This window comes from Peromyscus maniculatus, chromosome 4 (genome assembly GCF_049852395.1).
Source record: "Peromyscus maniculatus bairdii isolate BWxNUB_F1_BW_parent chromosome 4, HU_Pman_BW_mat_3.1, whole genome shotgun sequence".
Lineage (NCBI taxonomy): Eukaryota > Metazoa > Chordata > Mammalia > Rodentia > Cricetidae > Peromyscus > Peromyscus maniculatus.
The window spans coordinates 4,716,656-4,739,268 of NC_134855.1; the positions used below are offsets into that span (position 1 = coordinate 4,716,656).

At 50.6% G+C, this 22,613-nt stretch overlaps 1 protein-coding gene across 4 annotated transcripts in view; it reads right to left on the bottom strand.

Annotated features, from left to right (window-relative positions):
- Positions 1-6,455: 6,455 nt before the first annotated feature.
- Positions 6,456-22,613, bottom strand: part of Gsn (gelsolin) — a 57,626-nt gene continuing 41,468 nt past the window's right edge. For all 4 annotated transcript variants that reach the window (XM_006988745.4, XM_016007180.3, XM_042274790.2 and 1 more), the window contains 12 exons: positions 21,939-22,028; positions 20,449-20,581; positions 18,972-19,060; positions 18,608-18,823; positions 16,827-16,960; positions 13,869-13,959; positions 12,745-12,915; positions 12,044-12,218; positions 10,787-10,911; positions 10,524-10,601; positions 7,945-8,005; positions 6,456-6,867 (listed from right to left, as the gene is read on the bottom strand). In XM_006988745.4, the coding sequence (XP_006988807.1) occupies positions 6,698-6,867; positions 7,945-8,005; positions 10,524-10,601; positions 10,787-10,911; positions 12,044-12,218; positions 12,745-12,915; positions 13,869-13,959; positions 16,827-16,960; positions 18,608-18,823; positions 18,972-19,060; positions 20,449-20,581; positions 21,939-22,028 (1,533 nt within the window). In that variant the 3' untranslated portion in view covers positions 6,456-6,697. The remainder of the gene's footprint in view (positions 6,868-7,944; positions 8,006-10,523; positions 10,602-10,786; positions 10,912-12,043; positions 12,219-12,744; positions 12,916-13,868; positions 13,960-16,826; positions 16,961-18,607; positions 18,824-18,971; positions 19,061-20,448; positions 20,582-21,938; positions 22,029-22,613) is intronic.

Consider the following 22,613-nt stretch of genomic DNA (forward strand, 5'->3'; position numbering starts at 1 on the left):
GTGTCCCTCTGCAGCGCTGCTTTGAAGACGTCCGCTGGACTTTGCATTCATGATTGAGGGGCCTTCGATCTGATCTTCAGTTTTAGGTTCTCAAACGGTATTGATTCAGGCAGAGGGGAGTTGGTTGACTGTCTGTAAGAACATGTTTACAACACGGCCCCGAAGAGAAAAAAGAAAACACAGGACACAGGGTTTATTGTGCTTTCAAGTACATTTTTCTTGTGAGTCCCCACACAGTCTTCCCACCCGTGGCTACCACCATGTGAGCCCCACACTGTCTTCTCATGCCTAGTCACCTACCAATGCTTTTCAGATTTCCTTTATTTCCAATTTCTTCCAATTTCAAACCTTTATTTCCAAGGGAGTGATCCCCTGTTGAGAGATTTAAAGTGTCTCTTCCCGGAGTGTCCACATGTATAGCACTCAGTGCTTCAGTGAGCACAGAAAGTAGTGTTAACTTGAACTTGGGCTCTCCACTCAGCGATGCTTCTTAGCACTGGATTTTCTTACCACTTAAATGGAGTTTGAATCCAGTTTGTAAGATCACAGAAGTGCCTCATAGAATTCTGCAGATCCCAGTTGGAAAATGGTGCCCCTGAGGGTTTCTCGCCCTGCCCACTCCGGTCTGTACCCCAACCTTGCGTGGTTCCTGTCTGCTGTGCTGAGGGTGTGTTAAAAGCTGCAGAGCATCTCTGACACCCGCACACCGGGGGAGGGGGGGAGGGGGGGCCACACGAATTTGTACACTCACGGAGAGGAACACTGCTCCATCAACCAGCCTTCAAGACATCAGGGCTCCCAGACAACTCTATCCCTATATCCTAACTCTACACATGGTACTCAGCTCCCTAGAACAGCTTTGTGCAACTCTGGACTGCACTCGGGAAACAGTCATTTATCCAGGGTCAAGCACTGGGCATAGCAGCTGCCATCTTTCACCTCCCGTCATAATCCTACCTGGTGTGTGGACCAGGCCAAGGGGAATCTCTGGATTCGTTTGGGCTGTTCGTCTCTTACAATGATGCCCATGACAGGCATAGAGCAGACCCAGGCCTGGATGAGGTTAATTTGTCTAAAGGAGAGACTAAAAGGACAGCCTGCCCTGTAACCAGAAGGTTCTGTGAGAGGAAGTTGAAAGCTGTTGTTAAATACGGAGCTTCTAGGAATCTAGGACTTAGCACTCATAACAAAGCTGAGGGTCTTCCCTCAACGATTCTGGAGGAGGGACGGCAAGATGGCTCAGTGAGTAAAGCACCTGCCTCCGAGCCTGACCACCTGAGTTCGAGTCCCAGGACACACACGGCGAAAAAGAACCAGCTCCCACAGGCTGTCTCCTAATCTCCACAGGTCTGCTGTGACATGCACATGCACCCACACATACAAAACAAAATATCCTATTTTTTAAAGATTCTGGGGTGAGGGACTAGAGAGATGACTCTTGCAGAGGAACCCAGGCTCCCTTCCAGTACCTGAGTGGTCATCTCACCAGATGTAACTCACTCATCAGTTTATAAGCAGCTGCAAGTCTTTAGTCTGGCCGTCTGGGACAGGTATCTGGGGACCCGGGTGTAGCCCTTAGTGTCTGGAGCATGGGGCTTCTGAAGGTCTGCATCCCACTCAGCTTCAGGGGGCAGGCTTTACAGAAACACGCAATTGGACAGAAGTTGTAACAGTTAGCTGGAGGAGGTTCTGGACAAGCCGGCAGCTGAGCGGATACTAAGATAAGTTAGCTAGGACATCCTGACCTTGGGTTCCTAGACTAGAGCTGGGTAATTTTCCATGGGATTCCCCATCAAGGAGATCAAATTCTAGTTAGAGCTGAAATGGCCTCAGCAAGATTATAAGATGGAGGAACCTCTGCACTGTCCTGCCTGTCACGACAGGCAGCTCAGCCAGCAGCAACTCAGTTCTCGGCTTCCTCAGGTGCCAGGCACACACGTGGTGCACATATGTACATGCAGGCAAAGGCTCATAAAAATACAAGTAAATCAATTCTCAAGGTTTTTCTGGGGGAGGGAGAGACGGGTTGGAAATTGAACCCTCTGAGAATGGCTATACACCACAATGCAGTAGGCATCTACTGCTAAGGTTTTTATTTTTAGCATCTGACCCTAAAAATGTCAACAAAATAGCCATCTACTGTGTCCACTTGCCTCCTGCCTGCCTCACCAAGAATGTTCACTCAGGAGAGGAGAAATTCACCCAGCAGCCAGCTGGACCTCACTGCCCTCTGAGCTCGATAGGAATGGGCATGAGGATTCCTGAGTACTGAAGAAAGACTTGCTGTGGACTTGGAAGCATTTCATCCTCTCTCTCCAAGGAAAACATTTACAAACAACAAATTTGTCTCTCCCTCAGCTTGCTGACGCATAGTTGAGAGCCAAAATGCCTGCAGACATTTCACTACCACACTGATACTCAAAGCCAACAGATGGTGGGAAACCTAGACCCAAAGTGGCTTGAGTCAGATACCGAAGCCCCTAGACTGGACTCCCCTGGAGGAATTTGGTTTGGGCTGGTTCTCCAACACATCCAATTTAATCAAGCACAGGGCAGGCTTACTCCCACAATGCTCTAGGATCTGTACATGTAATTTCCCATCACTTAGCAGGAATCCTACATTGGGTTAAGTCAGACCCACTGATTTCCAGGAAGTAAGCTGGCTTTGTCTACAGCAACCGCTACCTCCCTGTAGGAAAGCCCTACTGTGTGACACTGACCCCAAGGAGGTGTGAACAAGTATCCACTCTCCCAGATAGTGAGCCAGCTCTGCAGGAGACCACTAATGGGTCTACTGGGGTCACTTACAGGAGCAGAAATGACTCAGAGACAGCCGCATCACCGAAGCCACCCCAACATGGTGACAGCGCAGAAGCTGGGGACCTGGAGCTCACAGAGCTGAGGGCTCAGCAGATGGGAGGGTTGTCTCTTCCAGGCTTGAGCATCTCTGGGGCAGTCTGGCTTCTCTGAGCATGTCTCCCAGCAGTCCTTAGCAGCTTATGTAAACTAGGGGAGGGAGAGCCCTAATGGATCTGATCAGCTTCAGGGACTTCCTGAAGCTTTTGTGTTGTTTACTTCTGGTACCTAATGGCTGGAGTTTCGTGGTTCCCTCCAAGATGAACTGTTTTATCTCTGGGAGAAAACAGCTTATGGGCCCTATTCTGCTAAGCATTTTTAGGGTGTTATACTTGCCAGGTCAATTGCTTTGACTACAAAGAGCCAACCTTTGGAAATAGGCAAGGCAGACATAGAATGAAGTCCAAGCCCCTTGGCAGTGTTCAAGGCTCCTACCCACTGCTCACTCCCAAGCTGCTCCGGCCACATCTGCCCCCGAGTGAAGAACCACTTTCCCCACAGCACCCCACCTTTGTTTCTGCTACACCTCTGCTTGTAATGATCTGCTTCCACCCCCAACCCAATTCCTCTCCACTTGGAAAACTCCTCCTCTGTTGACCTCATCACTCCGGCAATGACTCAGAATCTCTGGAGACAGGGCCCCAAGGGAACCATGCTTCTAAAACATTCCCTGGACACAACAATGTAAACGCACACAACTCTCAGGCTTCCTACTATCCAAACCTCACCCTGGGCTCTGTTCTATAGTCCACATACAGAAGCTCCATCCTATAACATGGAGTGGCATAGACCAAGAGGAGGAAAGGTGGCCAGAAGAATCCAGAAGGAAAGGGGAGGAACAGGCTCTGTCCTTGAGTTCCTTGTACTGGTCTGGCACCTCCAGGGAGAAAAGCTTTTGAAGCAGTTTATGGGAGTACCCAAGAGGGAGTTTTGATGTTCTGAATACCAGCAAAGATTCAGGCCTAGAGGGACCATATTTGGACACCAAGGAGTACATCTCCTGTGTTCCAAAGGCAGATCCAGGAGCCTCTCTAGGTACGGCAGTTGCCAAGGTAGAGATCTCACCAAAGAGTCTTTTGAGTAATAGAATGAACAGAAGGGACCAGCTGTAGAAAGTGGGTACAAGCAGATACCACAGGAGGTGTCTCTATGGCAACACACCTTGTCTACTTCCTACTCCAGGGAGTGTAGTTGGCTTTGAACTCCATCAAGGCCAAGCCTCTTAATGACAGTGCACAGAATAGGAGAGGTAAGACTCATGCTCATAAGGAGATATATAACTCATTTGAGAGCTGGCTCAAAACATGCAAAGAATATATATTTTTGTCCTGCATTCACAACAGTATTGTACACAATAGTCAAAAGGTAGAAATAATCCCACCATCCACGGTGGATGAATGGATAAATAAGATGAGATATGTACATACAATAGAATAGTATTTACCCATCAATGTAGATCAAGGGTTGCTTTTGGAAGCAATTCTAAGTCAAATATGCCAGACACAGACAATAAATATTGCATGACTCTTCTTAGGGGAGGTATGTAGAATAGGCAAATTTATCAAGGGTAAAGGAAGAATAAAGATCCTAGGGTGATGGAGAGGGGGGGGCTTATTATTTAATAATAAACACTTAAAAGCAAGGGCTAGTAGCCCACACCTTTAGTCCTATCACTCAAGAGGCAGAGGCAGGTGGATCTCTGTGAGTTCAAGGCCCAGCCTGGTCTACAGAGTGAGTCCCAGGACAGCCATGGCTACCCAAAGAAACTCTTTCTAGAAAAAAAATTTATTATTATTATTATTATTATTATTATTATATTAAGCACTTAGATTGAGGGCTATAAAATGTTTGGATTGGACTGGAGAGATGGTTCAGCTGCTGAGAGCACTGGCTGCTCTTCAAGAGGACCCAGGTTAGATTCCCAGCACCCACATGGCAGCTCACACCTCCAGTTCCAGAAGTTAGTATTCCTTTTCCTCACCTGCTTGGGCACTGCACACACATGGTGCACATATATACATACAGGCAAAACACTCATACACATAAAATTAAAAATCTTTTTAAAAATGTTTTTCTAAGTTTGGGTACAGGTAGTGGCTATAGCTTACATCACATTATATATCTATGTAATATCACTAATTGTATGCCTAACACTGATTACAATTAAATACTCTGCATACTCAGCTTGCTACACAAACAAAAACTGGGCATGGTGGCAAATACCTAGATTCTCAGCTTGGGGGAGGCTGAGGAGGAGATTTGCATTTCCAATAAAACCTGGACAACTTACTGAGACCCTTTCGCAAAATAAAATAGAAGAGGGTTCAGGAACGGGGAGGCGAGGCTGCTCAGATGGTAAAGGTGCCTGCAGCTCGAGCCTGGTGACCTGAGTTCCATCCCCAGAACCCACACAGTATAGGAGAGAAGGGACTCCTCAAAGCTGTCCTCCGACAGAGAGAGAGAGAGAGAGAGAGAGAGAGAGAGAGAGAGAGAGAGAGAGAGAGAGAGAGAGAGAGAGAGTCTGAGAGTGTAGCTTGGTGGTAGAGCACTTGTCTAACTTGCACAGAATAATCTGGGGTTCAATCCTGAGAAAAGAAACAAACACAGACCATACCTTCAAATTAAACAAAATAAAACACTTCCTCTCCGGCCCAAGCCTACCAGAAAGCTTTGCAGATACTGCAGGTCTAAGCAGAGAGCAGGACACTCCCACTCTGCCTTACATCCTGCCCTCTCCTGATCAGCCAGGTTGACTGCTTCCCGAGCCCGTTAGTTTTTGTCTGCTAGACACAGGCAGGTTCCTCTGGGGTAAGGGAACCTCAGGCGAGCAATTGCCTCTATTAGGTGGTGTAGTGGGTGGCTGTTCTCACATGCCCTGGAGCACCACCCCTAGTGAGGTAGCAGGTTACACCTGCCTAGGACCTTGAAGTACATGCCCTTGGGGGGTGGGACCCTTAAGACCTGTACGAGGTCTCTCTTCAATACCTCATGATTTTGGATGCTGGGACAGACCAGGGCAGATCTCACCAGAGAACAGCGTTGGACCATGCTTCACCCTTCCAGGATCCTGTGACAAATGCCTTTATTCTGTCTTGTGAGTTAACCCCCAAATAAATTCCTTTGATCATTAGGCAGAATCCGCGGATTGCTAGCGATACAATCCCATTAATGTGGCCTGTAGGGAAGTCTGTGGAGACATTTTCTTGACTAATGATTGATGGGGAGGGTCCAGCCCACTAGAGGTGGTGCTTGGGTTGTATAAGCAAGCCTTGGGGAGGAAGCCGATAAGCAGTGTTCCTCCATGGCCTCTTCTTCAGTTCCTGCCTTGACTTCCTTTCGTGACAGGCGATAAGCCAGAAGATGAAATGTCCTCCCCACGTCAATTTTGGTCACTGTTTTGATCACTGCAGACTAGGACGTTCCCCAGCAGTGTGATCAGCTTCTCAAGGTGGGAGGAGTTGATGTGCTGCCTCACAGCCCAGGGTGGGCACCTACCTCGGCACCTCAGAATCATCAGGGTGAGGAGCAGGTTGAGAGACTATGACTATTTCGTGGGTGGGGTCATGGACTGAGGCACACAGTGACACACCTGGGGAGAACACACTTCAAAAAGCTTTTATTGAACTTAATTCCCAAAGCACGGATACTTGAGGCAATTTTGAAAAGACCCTGAATTTTCCCAGGGCTGGTTTTGGCTACTGTAAAAAAACAAACACACACACATACACACACACACACACACACATACATACATAGTTATCCTGCTGTCCGCAAGATCTCTTTGGGAGACGGACAATTCTCAAAGGCACTGACTGGTGACATTGGAGGCTCTGGTCCTTACTCAGGCAGACAGCTCAGCCAGGGCCCTGTCCAATGGATCCACCGCCCAGTAGTTGTCATCCCAGCCGAGGAACCAGCCCACAAAGGATGGAGGCTCAAAGCCCTGCCTCACGACAGTGATGGGGGTCCGCCTGTCCCGATTAGCTGGGTCCGTCTCGATGTACCGCTTAGCTGCAGACACACACGGAGAAGAAACCCAGGGACTCTTAGTATCTCCTCCTTGGAGAGAGAGTAGGGTTGCCAGAGAATATGGTCTCATATTCTGACCACCACCACCTCAGACTGCCCCCAACACAGGAAGAACAGGAACTTTCACTTAAATTCCGGCTTCACAGAGTTCTCAGCCCTTCTCTGAATGTATCATTTCCCCCTGGTGATTAAGATATTAAATAAAGAAACCAGTCCTAGAGTTCAGTCTCTAGATTAGCTACCAAGATAGGTTCCCACATAGGGACCCTAACAAGGAAATCTCTAGGGCATGCTGGGAATTGGACATGGGCTCGCCTCTGTTCCTTCCTTCCTTCCCTCAGGCATTCTGAAGGGACACATTCATCTCTTCACACCTGCAGTAGCTTTTATCTAGAATGTCCCTCAAGGCCATGATCCTCAGCCCCGGGGCGTGAGAACTCTAAGAGGTGGTGTTTTCTGCTGCTGGAGGCATTGCCCTGGAAGAGACCCCACCCTTTCCTCTCCCTTCCCAAGTCTCCATGGCATTACTCTGTACACACTCTCCACCTCAGTGCCTCACCACAGGCTCAAAATCACCAGAGTCAGTTGACCTGGGCTGAAACTTCCAAAATATGAATATGATTGAAATGGGAAACGTCCAAAATATGAATTGATTGCCTCAGGTAGTCACAAAAAGCCACTGGGACATCACCCCAAGCAGGGTTCCAGAAGGTCAGACTATGAGCAGAAAGCCCCCATCCCCGTGGAAGCTAACTCCTAGAACAGCATCAGAAGCTGCTCCTACCTACCTACAGCCAAAGACCCACCCCCCACCCACACCCAAAGATCCCACCCACAGCCAAAGACCCTTCTCACAGCCAGAGTTCACCCACACCCACAGCCTCCACCCCCACCCACAGCCAAAGACCCCACCTACAGCCAAAGAGCTCACCCACACCCACCACTCCCACCCACAGCCAAAGACTCCACCCACAGCCAAAAATTCCACCCACAGCCAAAGACCCCACCCACACCCACAACCAAAGACCCTACCCACACCCTAGAGCCTAGGGTCCTCACCAGAGGTCAAGGCTTCTGTCTTTTCCTCTTCCTGTGAGTCCTTTCCAACCCAGACAAAGACCTGTAGGTGAGATGTGGAATGAAAATCACATGAGAGGTGCTGGTGACAGTCACCGCTGGATGAAGAACAGGGGTGGAGGTGGGTCCTGGGTACCAGAAGCAGACACAGCCCCCCACAACCAACAGACTTTAGACAGCAACTGGAAATGCATGGGACAGAGGCTGCAAAGCAGTGACCCACACATGTGCTTGCCATTAACGTGTGTTGGCATGTAATAGCACCGTCTTAGAATCCAGTCATCAATGGCATAAGATGGCATAAGAGTCTGGGTTTCCAACTTCTCCTGAAGTGCAGGAGTGTTGGGGCTATTTGATCACTCTGTGAACCCCGGGTTAGCATTTGCATTAATTAAATAAAATTAACCTTGGGTCAGGAGGCTGAGTTAGCAACTAGTTGACAGAAAGTAATCATAGAGCCTCAATGGGTGACTGGGAAAGATAGATGTACTAGAAGGAGTAGGGAGCGATTTGGAGTGGCGTGGCTTTTTTTGTTTTGGTGGAGAGAAAGGATGGGCTTTTGGGAGATGCCAGGGAGGAGAGAAGGTCAGCTAGTTGCTACCCAGCCTCTCTGAGCTAGGTTTTCACCCCAGCCTTTGAATTTGTCTTATGTATAAATAGGACGGCGGAGATTTAGTTAAAGCTGCCTTTAGTGGCAGTGACAGAGTCAGTGCAGCCTGAGCAGCCCGCCACTGCCGAGAAGCAGGCCAATAACTGTGCAGTCACAGTTACTGGCTGAAACAGGAGTAGATCAAGGTGCAGCCACTGTGCCGAAGATAAAACAACACAGGAGGACCTGGAAGCTGGGCCATCACCTTCACTGGGATGAATCTGAGAGGTGGGCACCTCTGGTGACATGTCCAGTTTGCCTCAGGCTACACCATTCCTCACATCTCCTCATCCCAGCCTACTTCACTCATAATCATTGCAGTATGGGGGCAGAGTTGGAAACCGTCTTTAAGAGTTCATGAGTCACATCTTTAAAGGTGTAGATTCACTCAACAAATGGGTGGACAGATGTTTTTAGTCATTCATCCAACAAAGGCATGCTGAAAGGCTACCAATCTCTGCATTTTGAATAACACATGTCTAAAGCTTGTAATAAAAAGCTCATGTCACTGTGGTCCTTATGACAAGTTTGGTCACACATAAAAACCTACTCTGTTGATTTACACATCATCTATTTTTTAAATCTTTGTGTGTAGGTATGTGTGCCAATGCACATGTTGAGGTCGGAGAACAACCTTGGGTGTGGGTCCTCACTTTATACTTTGTTTGAAGTAGGATCTTCCTGTTCATAGTGCTGCGTCCAGACTAGCTGGACTATGAGCTTCTGGGGAGTCTGTCTGGTTCCCCCATTCTCCTCTTGTTTGGGAGCATGGGATTGAGGACACACCTTATCATGTTGAGCTTTTCCTTGAGTTCTGGGGACCTGAACTCAGGTCCTCATGCTTGTGTGGCAAGTGCTTTATCTGCTGGGGTGTCTCCCCAGCTCTGATGTCTATTTGTATGCATCTCTCAAGATAATTACATTCAAGAGCAATTGCCATTTACTAATGAAGTCAATGTTGTCAATGCCTTAGACAAGAAAACGCCAGGCTTCATGGCCTTTCCTTATTTACAAGCGTGTTCCTTACAGAACCAGAAATCCCACTGAGTTGGTACCGGCCCTGTGTCCGTTTGGCTTGTCTCAGGATTCCTAGCACTTGACATTTTGCCTGGAAGACAGTGATGCTAAGAAATACTGGCCACAGACTGCCAAGGAGAAGCATAAGCAGGTGAAGTCACAGACAGCTTAGTCAATGATGACAGCCAGATGGCTCAAGCTGCAAACCATGGTCTTCCTGCGGGACTGCCCCAAAGCCACCCATGGGAGAAAGACAGACTTGGGCCTTTGTGTCTAGCCATTCTACAGCCTGGCAGGCACTTGATAGAAGGGGTTACTGAGTTGACACTCCCATGGGAGCAGACCCAGGGGGAGCAGAGGAGGTCAGCTTGATGCATCCTTCATTCCCAGCATCCCCTAGAGAGCACTGTTTAGATGCTCAGCTGATGCTGGATGAATGTCATCCATGCTGGTTCCTCTACAGCAAACCACCCTAGCAGATGACACGAGAGATCCCAGAGCTGGGGAGTGACATTTCCAAGCTCCAAAGGACACTGGGCAACTTAACCTGCACATGACACATTGCTAAGTTCAACTTTCTTCATACAGATTTAAAGCCAGAATTCACGTTCCCCTGAGGCTAAGGGGAAAAGGGCATGTGCAGGGTCATGTGACCTGGGTTTCTAGAGCGCTTTACAGCTTCCAATGGCCATGCATCTGCCAGGCAGGTAACATCACTTCCATTTTACATCTGAGGAAAAGGAAGCTCAGAGAGAGGGGACGTGGCTTACAGCCATTCAGGACCTCCCTGAAACTACCTGGTGTTACGTCTTTTATGCCCTCCTTGTGGCTTGTCTTGAGCTAAGAGTCCAGCTTCCCCCTCTACCTCGGCTTTCTCCTTCTCTCCTTTACTTACCTGGTCCCAGGTGTCCAGGAGCATGACGTCATCAGTAGCCAGGTCTTCCTGCATAAGCTCTCCGGGAACCTCTTCGATCTGGGGAGGGTCAGAGGAGGTCAAGGAAGAAGCACCATCACCCATTGGTTCCCAGGATGAGTGCACGGGCCAGTCCTGCCTTCAGGGGCCCTTCCCCTGCACTGGGCCATCAGACTGTGTCTCCAGGCTCTGAGGTCCAGTGACCCCCAAACCCACCACAGCAGAGGTGTCACCCCCAGACTCACCACAAAGCGCCCGATCTTGTTGGAGCAGGCAAAGAGGCGAGGAGGATGGGCATCCATCTTCTTGTCCTTCAGCCTTGGGGATGTGCGGTAGGCGGTCTTCCCACCCAGAGCCTCCCAGAAGCCATCTATGAGGGGAGATCGCATCGTCACCAAGGGAAACCATGGCCCCATGAGAACATCTCACCAGACCCCAGGTCCAGCTGGCTGCCCTCCACTTTAAGATCCCAGGGGCTCAGAAGGGAATGGAGAGGCCCGGAGAGGGTAAATTGGCATAAGACCCATGGCAGAGACGATAGCACCACAGGACGGGGCTAATTATCTCCACTCAGCACACAGAGGCCCAAGGATTCACCTAATTCACACAGCCTGGGAGTGGTAAAGCCAGGAGGCAAATCTTTTCTAAGTCCAATTTCCATATTCTTTCTATAATACCTACTCTGTCTATGTGTGTTCTGTCTGTATGTGGCCATTTCTATGGAAATGTATCACAATTAAACAGTTACTGTTAGCATTCTGAACCACTCCTTGGGGACCCGCCCAGTGTCCTGATGTCATCTTATGTAAAGACCCTTTAAGAAAAACCCTCCCTTCTTCTCCCTCCTCCTCCCTGTCTCCCCATGAGGTGATGCACACCTCCGCTTTCCCTCTTCCCCCATCTTTCTCTCTCCTTCTCTCTATCCCATTCCCCCTCCCCCTTTAATAGTGAAATTTTCCACATGGATGTGTGTCTGCATAGTGTGAGTAACTTTCCATCGTGCCATGCTGCAGACTGCCACATCTGCATGGTGTGTCTCCTTCTCGCCAGCCATGGGCACCTTGGCTCAAACAAAGCCTCTCGCTTGCCATTTACAAAAGTCACACTTCCTCATGTCCATTCTTTCCCACATTTCAAGCACTCAGAAGCCACAGTGACCATCAGCCACCAAACTGGGGCTGGGAGACACAGAATGTTTATCCTAATGGCGTTTTCTGCTGGGCAGAGAGGCTGTGGACCAAGCAACCCTTCACTGCTTCCATGAGATACCAAGAAAAGGGGGAGGGGTTCTGAGCATCAACAGAAAAGGCGGTGAGGGCCGATGCCTTCCTCCGTGTAGCTCTAAAGTGAGGTGAACCCCTCTGACATGTCCCCTCCGCCATCATCTCCCGAGGCCCTCACAAGCCCTCCTTCCTTTGGTGTCTGGAGACTACCCCGTGGCTGGCCATCACGCTCATTTTACCCAGAGAAGGGTGTGGAGGGAAGGGATGGCGGGCTCCCACCTGGCTCTCTGCCTTCTGCCACCTGCACAGGCTGGGCGCGCAGCACCCTCAGCAGCTCCTGGGCCCCGGTCTTCTCGGCCTCACTGGCTCCTGCGCCCACCCACAGGTAGGCAGCTGAGGGGGTTTTCAGCACAAAGGCATCATTGGAGTTCAGAGCACCAGCCTTCGGCATCACCTGGAGCGGGTGGGGCAGACAGCACTCAGTCAGGAATAAGGAAACACAGCCTAGCCCCTCAGGACGGCCCAGGGACCCTGCAGCAGACGACGTCTTCCCTCCAGAGACGGACAGCACAGACTCTGGACACTGAGAGGTCAGCCTAACCCCACACTTCTCGGACGCACTCTGAGGAGTGAGAATGATCTGGAATTTGGGGCTGCATTAACAAAAGCTGAATGTTCCAAACAAAGGAGGTAACAGAGCAATTCTCCACAGTGCTGAAACCATAGTGGTCTACTATTGCGGAATCAGAAACGCAGTCCGGGCTGCACAGAATGAGTTCTAGAGAGGGTAGTGAGCTGCCTATGATGGAAAGTGTGTAATGAATCCTGATGGGGCAAGGGGCTGCCAGGGCAGGACGCCCTGAACATCTGCTTCCTCATCCCACCCAGGCCCACTCAGCCTGGGCCTCTGGAGGTCTACTCAGTGGGCCTAGAAGACTTCAGGAGGGCAATCCTGCCCACATTCTGGGACCTGGCATTACCTCCACGGCCCTGGTGGCTCCAGAGCTGCTGGCTCGGACTTGGAAGAGGCGAGTACTGGCAGGGGGTGTCTGCCCACCATCTCGGGAGGTGCCACCCTTGTAGATTATCATCGGCTTCCCGCCAAACAAGCTCATGAGGTGCGCAGGCTCCTTGCCTTGGACCACTCGGCTCTGGCAGGGAGAGAGGAGAGAATCAGCTTTGCTTTTTTTCCTTTTTTATAATGTTTTTAAATTTTATATGCATCAGTGTTTTGTCTGCATGTATATCTATGTGAGAGTGTTGGATCCCCTGGAACTGGAGTTACAGACAGTTGTGAGCTGACTTTTGGATGCTGGGAATTGATCCTAGGCCTCTGGAAGAGCAGTTAGTACCCTTGACTGCTGAGCCATCTCTCCAACCCCCCCCCCTCCCAAACCAGCTTTTCTACGTGGTCCTGGGCCATTCCCTCCAGAAAGGCTACCACATCTGACTACAGAAGGGAGCTCCGTTGGTAGCACCAGAGCACTGAGTGGAGCAAACTGGAGCCGATGTCACCGATGTCACCGCCAAGGTCTGCGGTTGCTGTTTTCCCACCCTCTGCCTCTGAGTCTGGTCCAAGAACGAGGGGAGCCCAAGTTTGCAAATATGACCTTAAAAGGAAGGACAGATTGCCTGAGCACGTTCTTCCAGAATGCTGACGTCAGTCCCTGACAAGCGAGTCGGTGGAGGGTGCAAAGGGCCTTCCAGATCTGGAGGCCCTGCTGCACCCACACAGCCCCAACCCCCCAACTCTCCCCTGTCCCTAGCCTGTCTTCCTACTTAGACCTGAACACAGCACATGATCTCTTGTCCTGAATGTGCCCTGCAGGAACCAACTGTGTCATCTCTGCTGCACAGCCAAGGGAGGGCACGGAGACGCTGCCCAGGAAAGACAGGGTCTATAGAACTGGATGCAGACACTAAGCCCAGTACATAGAAAACCCTGCATAAATGTTTGTTGCATGGGTAGGTGTGTAGATAGACAGACGGATGGATGGATGGGGAGTAGGCAGATGCCTGGATGAGTGTATGAATAATTAGGAAGGTAAGTGAGCTGACAGGTGAAGCCCTGGCTGAAGCCCTAAGAGGCACTGTTCTGGCTCACCTGGACAGGCGTTCCCCCCAGCTCCTCATCCAGCTGGGCAGTCAGGATGGCGGACGCAGCGACCTCATCCTGGGTAGACTGGGCACCCTGCCTACAAGAGGGAGAGAGACTCAGCACTAGTTTACATAGAGCCCTGGACCTCTTCCTTGCCCTGAGCTCCAGTAACCCATGAGCCTCCTTGTCAAGGGGATGGAAGTGGGATGGAGACATGCAGGAACTGTGGGGAGAACCAGAGACTAGAGCCTCACCAACCTGCCCACCCCAGCTCAGCAGACTGTCTTCTTACTTAGGGCCTAGAACAACAGGTAGATTTCCCTGTCCTAAATGTGCCTGCAGGGAACTCCCTGGGTCATCCTCTGATGGACAGCCAGGAAAGGGGACTGGGACACAAAAGCAAAATGTACAAAAGTAGTCAGGGCATCTCCTTGTATAAAAAGAGGGGTCAGAAACAGCAGGTGACATATGCCATCTGAAGGGAAGGACACCAGACATACACAGCCTCATGGGCATGTGTAAAAGACTGCCGGATGTTCACTGGAAGATGTAACTGCCCTGAGAGGGGAACGTGAGGGAGATGCAAGGTCCCCTGCCTCTGCTCCTTGCCCAGGCTGGGCCTTGTATGACTATACCTGGCATACACCATAAATCAAAAAGCCTTCTTAAGAACTTTGTATCAGCCAGGCACAGCGGTCCATGTCTTTAGTCCTAGCACTTTGGAGACAGAGACAGATCTCTGTGAGTTTGAGGCTAGCCTGGTCTACAGAGTGAGTTCCAGGGCAGCCAGGGCTATGCAAAGAAACCCTATCTTGAAAAAAACAATACGTTGAGCTTAGTGGTGCAGGCCTGGAGTCTCAGCTACTTGGGAGGTTGAGGCAGGAAGATTGCAAGTTCAAGGCCAGTGTGGACAAATTAGTGAGACTGTCTCAAAATAAAAGGCAAAAAGGGTGCTGAGTTTATAGATCAGGGGTATGTAGAATGTATAAGGATCTGGGATCGATCTCCATCACCCCCATAGCCCCCCAACAATATGTGTATTATCTAGTTTATAAATGCAGCTGCTTTAAAAGTATGGGGTTGTCAAACTGAGTCTGAGTACATGATTCCTGAGCATCACTCTTCAGGACTCTATGGTCAGGAAGGCAAAGGGCAGGCTGTGTCACAGATCCCAAAGGACTGAGGGGACACAGGAAGAAATGCCTTGTGGGTTCCTGGGCCCTAGAGATGTCCCATGGGGTCTTAGGTTAGGGCCTGGGCCAGAGAAGACACGGGAATGGAGAGCTGGTGGTCCTGGAGTAGACAGAGACAAGTGCACAGCCTTGCATCCGCCTGGTCCACAGCTGCCAGGGCTGTGATGTGAAGCGGGAGGAACTGGCCGGATAATTGGATTTTTATTTTTGCAACTTTTCAGTGGGTCTGAGGTTATTTCAAAATGAAAATGTCAACAAAGAAGAAATTCAACAACTATTAGATAAAAGTCTGAAACTGTCTAGTAATAGGAACACCATTTCTTTCTTTCTTTCTTTCTTTCTTTCTTTCTTTCTTTCTTTCTTTCTTTCTTTCTTTTCTTTGTGTGTGTGGGGAGGGCATCTTTCTTTCTTTTTTTTGTGTGTGTGTGGCAGGGGTTGAGACAGGGTTTCACTGTGTAGCTTGGCTGTCCTGGAACTCCTGCCTCTGCTGGATTAAAAGTGTGCACCACCAACATTTTCCTAATGTTTGTTTTTCAATGCTACGGAAGTGACCCGGAGCTACCTGTCTCCCCGACCCAGAGCTACCTGCCTCCCTGACCCAGAGCTACCTGCCTCCCTGACCCAGAGCTACCTGCCTCCCTGACCCAGAGCTACCTGCCTCCCTGACCCAGAGCTACCTGCATCCCCGACCCAGAGCTACTTGCATCCCCGACCAGAGCTACCTGCATCCCCGACCCAGAGCTACTTGCATCCCGAAGTGCTCTGTCATTGAGCCACACTCCTGACCCCAAACGCAAATTTAAATTCTAATAAGATATCACTTTATAAATTATCAGCTTGACCAACATCCATGAGTTTCTCAACACAGTCCACTGAGGTGGAGCTCTTGCGTGTAGCTGGCAGGAATACAGGAATTTGAGAGGCTCCAAGCACTAGCTAGAGAAACTGGGGCCATCTGTCAAAACGACAGGGACGTTGACTGATTCTGCCAATCTGTTTCTGGAACTCTCTAAACATCTGACTGTTTGCTAACAGTTCTTAACCTTGAGGACGCCGATGAGAGCAGCAGACAGCACCTGAGTATGCATGGGTGTGGGGGTTTGTTGATAAACGGCGGCATGGCGACCCAAAGGAGTGGGACAGTTGTTAGACACACCACCTACATCAGCAAGTGTCAGTTTCCAGGAAGGCTGTATCCAAACGGCGAGCCACAGGTCAATGCACTTAGCATTTGTTTACATTACATATACTTCCAGTTATTATGCAAAAAGGATAAATAAAAATTGCCAACTGGTCAAGAGGAAAGGGCAGGGCTTGGTGGATGAGTCAGCAGCGGTACAGATGGGATGAAAAGTTCAGAAGGACACCTTTGGACTTTGGGGTTGGAGCAATGTGAGTGAGTATATGCTGTGCTTTAAGTCAAGTATTTAAATAATTATTGTAATTGACATATATAATAGTACTACATATTTATGTACTAGAGAATAATCTGTAATTATTACAGTGGAAGCCTTGGCATTGATTGGCAGGAGCTGCTGGGTTGGTGTGTCTCTATCCCTAAGATGGCATGTCCTATTCTGATGGCAAGAAGCTTAGAGTTGTGACTCTGGGTGGAATGGGTCCCAGCAGGGTGTGGCCATCCCAATTTAGGCCTCTATAAACCAGATTCCCTCAGATCAACTCCCTCCCTCCATCTTTACACCATTTTCAGGCACAGCCAGGTCCCCCCCACACTCTTGCTAACACTGAGCAGACAGCCCAGGTCCCTCACCAGTTGTAGATGATCTGTCCCTGGCGGCCACCGTGGCGATAGTTGTACAGAATGATGTAGCTGTCGCCTCCATAGAACTGCCCGTATGTGGCAGGGTCCACTGGTACCTTGTTGGAGCCTTCGATTCTCCAGATCTGCAGGGGTAGAGCTGGGATCAGACACCACAGTGTGCCCTCTGTCACCGCAGGCCAGCTAGAGACCCCAGCACAGCAGACAGGACAAGCTTTTCCTGGGTGCACAGTGCCATTCAGGCCCAAGTAAAGTTAAATAATTTGTCCCGCTCACAGAGCTTTGAGAGGCACGGCGGGGCGATGACCCCAGAGTTCCTGTCCCAGCTCTTCTCACCACATTTTGGCTAGCCATGTGCTTCACCCTGAAAGAGCCCTCAAGATAGGTCTAGATTAGGAGACAGAGACAGGCCTGAGTCAAACCTAAGCCCCACCCCTTGAGAGGCCCTATGACTTCGGACAGCTCACCTCTCGGAGCCTCAGTTTCTCACCTGGCACCTAATGATAGTGACAACAGTGAAGGGAAGTCCTTCAAGCCTCAAGCTCTAGTCATGAAGATGGCGTGATGCCCTGAACCACAAGCTGGCTGTCAGCGTCAGCTGCTATCGACAGGATTGTTATTACATCTCCACCATTTCCATTCTCCCCATTGTTAAGGAAGCACTAGAATTTTATGGGTCATCTCACTCATCAGGGCCATAGTTGGGTGGCCTCAGAATGACCCCTGCAGGCGGCTCTCTGCAGAGATCCGGTGACAAGACTAATGTCACCGGGAGGCCCTGCAGTGACACCTGGTGGTGAAGTGGAGACACTGCGCAAGCCCATTTTCCGAGTGAGAAAGTGAGGCTTAGAGAGGCTGAGTAATTGGCCCCAGGAGACTCAGCCAGGCTCAACGCTTTGTCTACTAAATACTTTCGCTGGCCCTCCCCACACCCTGCATCCACGACAGCAATGACGCCAGACAAAGACGACCCTGCAGGTGCCTCTCAGGAGACAACCAACACCGACCTGACCCGGACTCTGGGTCCTAAACATCTCTGAACACACCTCCGCCTTTGCTAGTCCCTCGTGCCTCATCGTCTCTCCCCTAAACCATCACAGCCACCCCCAGATGTTCCAGCTTCATTTTCCACCCCTACCTATTTTTAAGGTGTGCAAAAACAAATCCATCATACATCTACTAAAAACAAAAGAAAACCCAAAATACTTTATTACTGCCACACCCCATGAATGGCATTTGTGGTGCCTCCCCGGGATGGCACCAGCACCAAACTGGGATAAGCACTGTCCTCCTCAAATAGTGGGTCACGCCTGGAATACGCCCCCTGCACCCCAGCAGAAAACCCCTACTATTGTGATAGACAACCCAGCCACCCCATTCCCACTGAAATCCCCTGCTTCCTTTCAGCTCTGGGAACAACAGAGTTCAAGATTCTGTTGTGTCCATGGTCACCTGCCCTCCCATCCAGGCACTCCTGGGGGAAAGGATGGGGTCCAGAGCCGGCAAAGAGCCTGGCACATGGTTGATGCTCAGGGGATGCTTGTTGCCAACAAACAAACAAAAGTGAAACAAAAGGATCTCATCCACAGTAACTGTGGTGGAAACATGAAACACCCTCAGGGAGGCAGAAGGTGGGGGCAGGAGCCGCAGGTGCCGGGGAGGGAGGGAGACAGGGAGGGAGGCATCCAGCCGAGCTCCCCCAGGCACAGCAACATTGTAACTGTGGAGTCTGGTGGAGCCAGGCCTTTGCTCTAAAACTGCGGTTCCAATACCTGTTTCTGGCCGGTGCCGTCATCATCCATGCCATGCTGGGCAGCCATGGCCGTGGAGGTGTGCAGTGTTGCAGCATCAAAAGGCACCCGCTCCACATTGGCAATGTGGCTGGAGAGGTAGCTCAGGCCAGGGCCATCTGTCTGGTCTGGGTCCCGCCAGTTCTTAAAGAACTGCTTGAACAGCGGGGTCTCGCCACCCTCTGGAAGGACGGAAACCTGGGAAGAGGAGAGGAGTAGGATGTGGCAAGGCTGCCTAGCAGGCGTCTCCGAGAGCCTCAGGTGCCCATCCAGTCCCCAAGGAGGATGGGGACCCCTCCATCCTTACCACCACTGAACCTGCCCCTCCCTGGCCTCAGACGCTCACCTGGGTCTGCCTGGGGTACTCCATCTTGGTGATGAAGTCTGAGGCTGTTTTGAGGGCAGCCTTCCGCTCCTCCATGTTGGCCTGCTTGCCTGCCAGAAGTCAAAGAGATGATATGAGGTCAGCAGCCATGGTGATTTGAATGAAAATGCCCCCCATAGGTTCATAGAAAGTGGTGCTATCAGGAGGTGTGGCCTTGTTGGAGGAAGTGTGTCACTGGGGGTGGTGAGCTTTGAGGTTTCAGATGCTCAAGCCAGGCCCAGTGTCACTCTCTCTTCCTGCTGCCTGCAGGTCAGGATGTAGACATCTCAGCTACTTCTCCAGCACCATGTCTGCCTGTATGCCACCATGCTTCCTGCCATGATGATAATGGACTAAATCTCTGAACAGTAAGCCAGTCCCAGTTAAATGTTTCCTTAAAATAGTTGCTGTGGTCATGGTGTCTCTTCACAGCAATAGAAACCCTTACACAGCAGCTCAGAAGTCCCTACTCTAAACTTAGACCATAGATAGCCAGGGAGCACCACCCCTAAGAGCTGAGGGCTTCTAGTTCCAAGATGCCCCCTCTGGGGTCCTTGCCAATAACAGCAACCATGACAACCACTGTGGTCCATTTACTGAACACAGATGTGATACCATAACTACACAGAGATCATTTCATTTAATCCACATAACAGCCTTAAATCACAGAGGCCAAGGCTGTCTTGGTCCCTCTCTTATATAAGGAAATGGGTGTCTCAGAGAGGTCACACACTTGACACAGAAGCCTCCTTCCAAGGTAACGTGCTCTTCCCTCCAGACAGCCAGGCCTCTGCTCCAGCCCTGGAGAGCTTCAAAGAGTCAGGTGAGGCCCTGGCCGGTCCACGCCCAGATCCCTGTCCACGCCCAGATCCCTCAGACAGCCTGCCCAGCAAGTTCTTGCTGTCTCCACCCACTACCCCCCCCCCCTGCACCAGTATCCAGCATCTGAGGAAGCACTGAGGGTGGGCAGGTGGGAGGGAGACTTCTCAGATGTCTCTGGGCTCTCAGAAACAACTGGCCCCAAAGCCTAACAGGAGACACTCCATCCACAAAGAATTCCCTGGTGCTTCCTGTACAATCACCTTCACAAAAGGCTCCCACCGCCAGGGGAGAGCAAGCCACACAATAACATACTGCTGACCCCATTCAGTATGCTGGGGCCCAAGAGTTTTGGACCCACAAAGCTACCCCTTTTAAAGATATATAAATTTTACACAGTGTCAATTAACTTCTCAGAGGACTGATCTCATCACACTTGGCAAACATTCATTTGAATCCAAACAGGTACTCGGGCTCCACAAGGGCCTAGGACCACACAGTGAGCCAACTGCGAAGCTAGGCATTCGTTTAGGATTCTGATGGCTTTTCTTTGTTCCAGCGGCCTCCAACACTGTTCTCCCTGGGGCTGAGGTCCCCGAAGCCTCTAGAGACCAATGGAACCTAGGCACCTGCCCTGTACCTTTCCAGACAAAGATTTTCCCATCTCGGCCATGGTCCAGGATGAAACAGTCCTCAGATTTCAAGGCGCCCTGGGCGAATGGGTTCTCATCAGCCACGAGGGAGACTGACATGCTGCCTGCACCATTGGAGACCTGTGGGAATGGAGAAGGGGCATGTGAGCACCTAAAGGCAGGCAGAGCTCATTGTCCAGGCCCATCCAGCTCTGCAGCACAGTCAAGCATGTTATCTAGCATGTAACACGGATGCTGCACCTGGAATAGGAAGGTGGATAAACAGAGCAAGGGAGGATCCTGGGGTTGAGCTCGTAGCTCTGCTTGCCTAGTATGCACAAAGCCTGGGGTTCTATTCCCCCAGCACCCCACAAACCTGGTGTGATGTGCACACCTGTAATCCTAGAACTCAGGAAGTGGAGACAGGAAGATCAGAAATTCAAGGTCATTCTCAGCTATGTGGTGAGTTCAAGGCCAGCTGGGATACGTGAGACTTTGTCTTAGGAAAAGGTGTAGGGCCTCCGAGAAGTTGTTAAGAGTCTGCTGAGAAGCCTTTGAGATCATAACGAATGAGAAGAAAAATGACAAGAACCGAAATGGTGTGCCGCTCTGGACTGCACTTAAAACGAACTTGGAGGATGAGAACTACGCCTGTAATTGGCCGTCAGCATTGGCCCTATCACGGATGCTTAGCAGAGAATGCCTGCTCACATTAGGATGCTGAGGAGAAGCTGGAGGAGGTTATGAGGACCATTTCTACAATACTCTAAGAACTTCTAATACAAAAAGTTCATTCAACTTCAAAACAAGGTGTCCACCAGACAAATTTCACAAGACTGGCTCTGAGTAAGCCAAGGCTCCTGAGTCCCTGAGGAAGGAGCTGTGGGAGCTGGGGACCGTCACATAACAAAGCCCATGGGCCTCATCCTGGACTCTAAAATGACAGAGAAGGGATGAAGGCTGGCAGCAGCCTGATGATGTGCACAAGCCAAGGTCCTGGGATGGGCCCCAGCACTGGACCCAAGCCGGAAATGTTAGCCATAACCTTCACCTTCACCCCAGTCCGAAGGTGACTCCCAGAAATCCTACAAAATTCTGCAAAGATGACCCTCTGGCTAGACGCAGTGGTGCCCACCTGTAATCCCAGGACTTGGGTGGCTGAGGCATGAGGCTCAAGGCTAGCCTGGACTAAACAGTAAGACAAGATCCTGTCAAACAAATAACAAAAAAACCCAAACTCAAACCAAAACAACAAAGGTTGTTTCTTTTTGCAGGGAGGGGTGGGGAGCCAAGCTCTACACATCCAGCAGAGACGCCCTCTGACTCTCTGGCTTCAGGAGAATAACAGACACGCTGGGACCTGGGGTGTCAGTCCCCGACGGACAGATGGACGGACGGACAGACAGACGGATGGACGCAGGGTAGCTGAGGAAGGCGGAGCCTCCTGTCTCTCCAGCCTGACCCTGTTTAGTACGGGAACTAGTTCCCTGGGGCTCACCTTGTAGAGCTTGGCCAGCTTTCGATTGGCTGCATCCTCCTTGGCTGTGTCCTCGGTACCTGCAGGCAGGGTTGGCTTGGGGCCCAGCACCTGGAGAAGGTGTGGAGATGGGGTGGAAGGGTGACCATGAGCATGGAGGCTTTTGAGAGAGCTCCCCAGCAGGCCGGAACCTGCCTGGCCCTGACATCTTGAATCTACCCCTTCTGAGGAAAAGTTCCCATGACCTGCCTGTCAATACCCTTCCCACTCTGTGCCCCGAGTCCAGGCTGGACCTCCCTCAGTCACCTACTTCGCACTGGCGCCCACTGCAACAACATCTTGCCGGGACTGGAGGGGATCTCACTTACCACTCTCCATTCACAGCAAGAGGCGCTGGGAGCTGGAGAGACATGCTTACTTGCTCTCAACAGCCTCTAGGAGGCTGTCGGAATTGGAACCTCAACTGCCATGACTTCAGGCCTGTTTGCTCTGTTCCATTCGAGGCCTTAATCCTACCTACTGTCTCTGATGTCTGGGATCTTTTCTCCCCCATAAAAGCCCTTTGCTCTTTGAAAAAATCAGAACTAGATAACCCCAGCAAGTGGGAGGAAAAGTGGCCCAGAGCAGACATTCCCCTCCTCTTCCTGGGGAACCTTGCCTCTATCGGTAGGTTCTCAAAGCATGGCAGCTGACAAC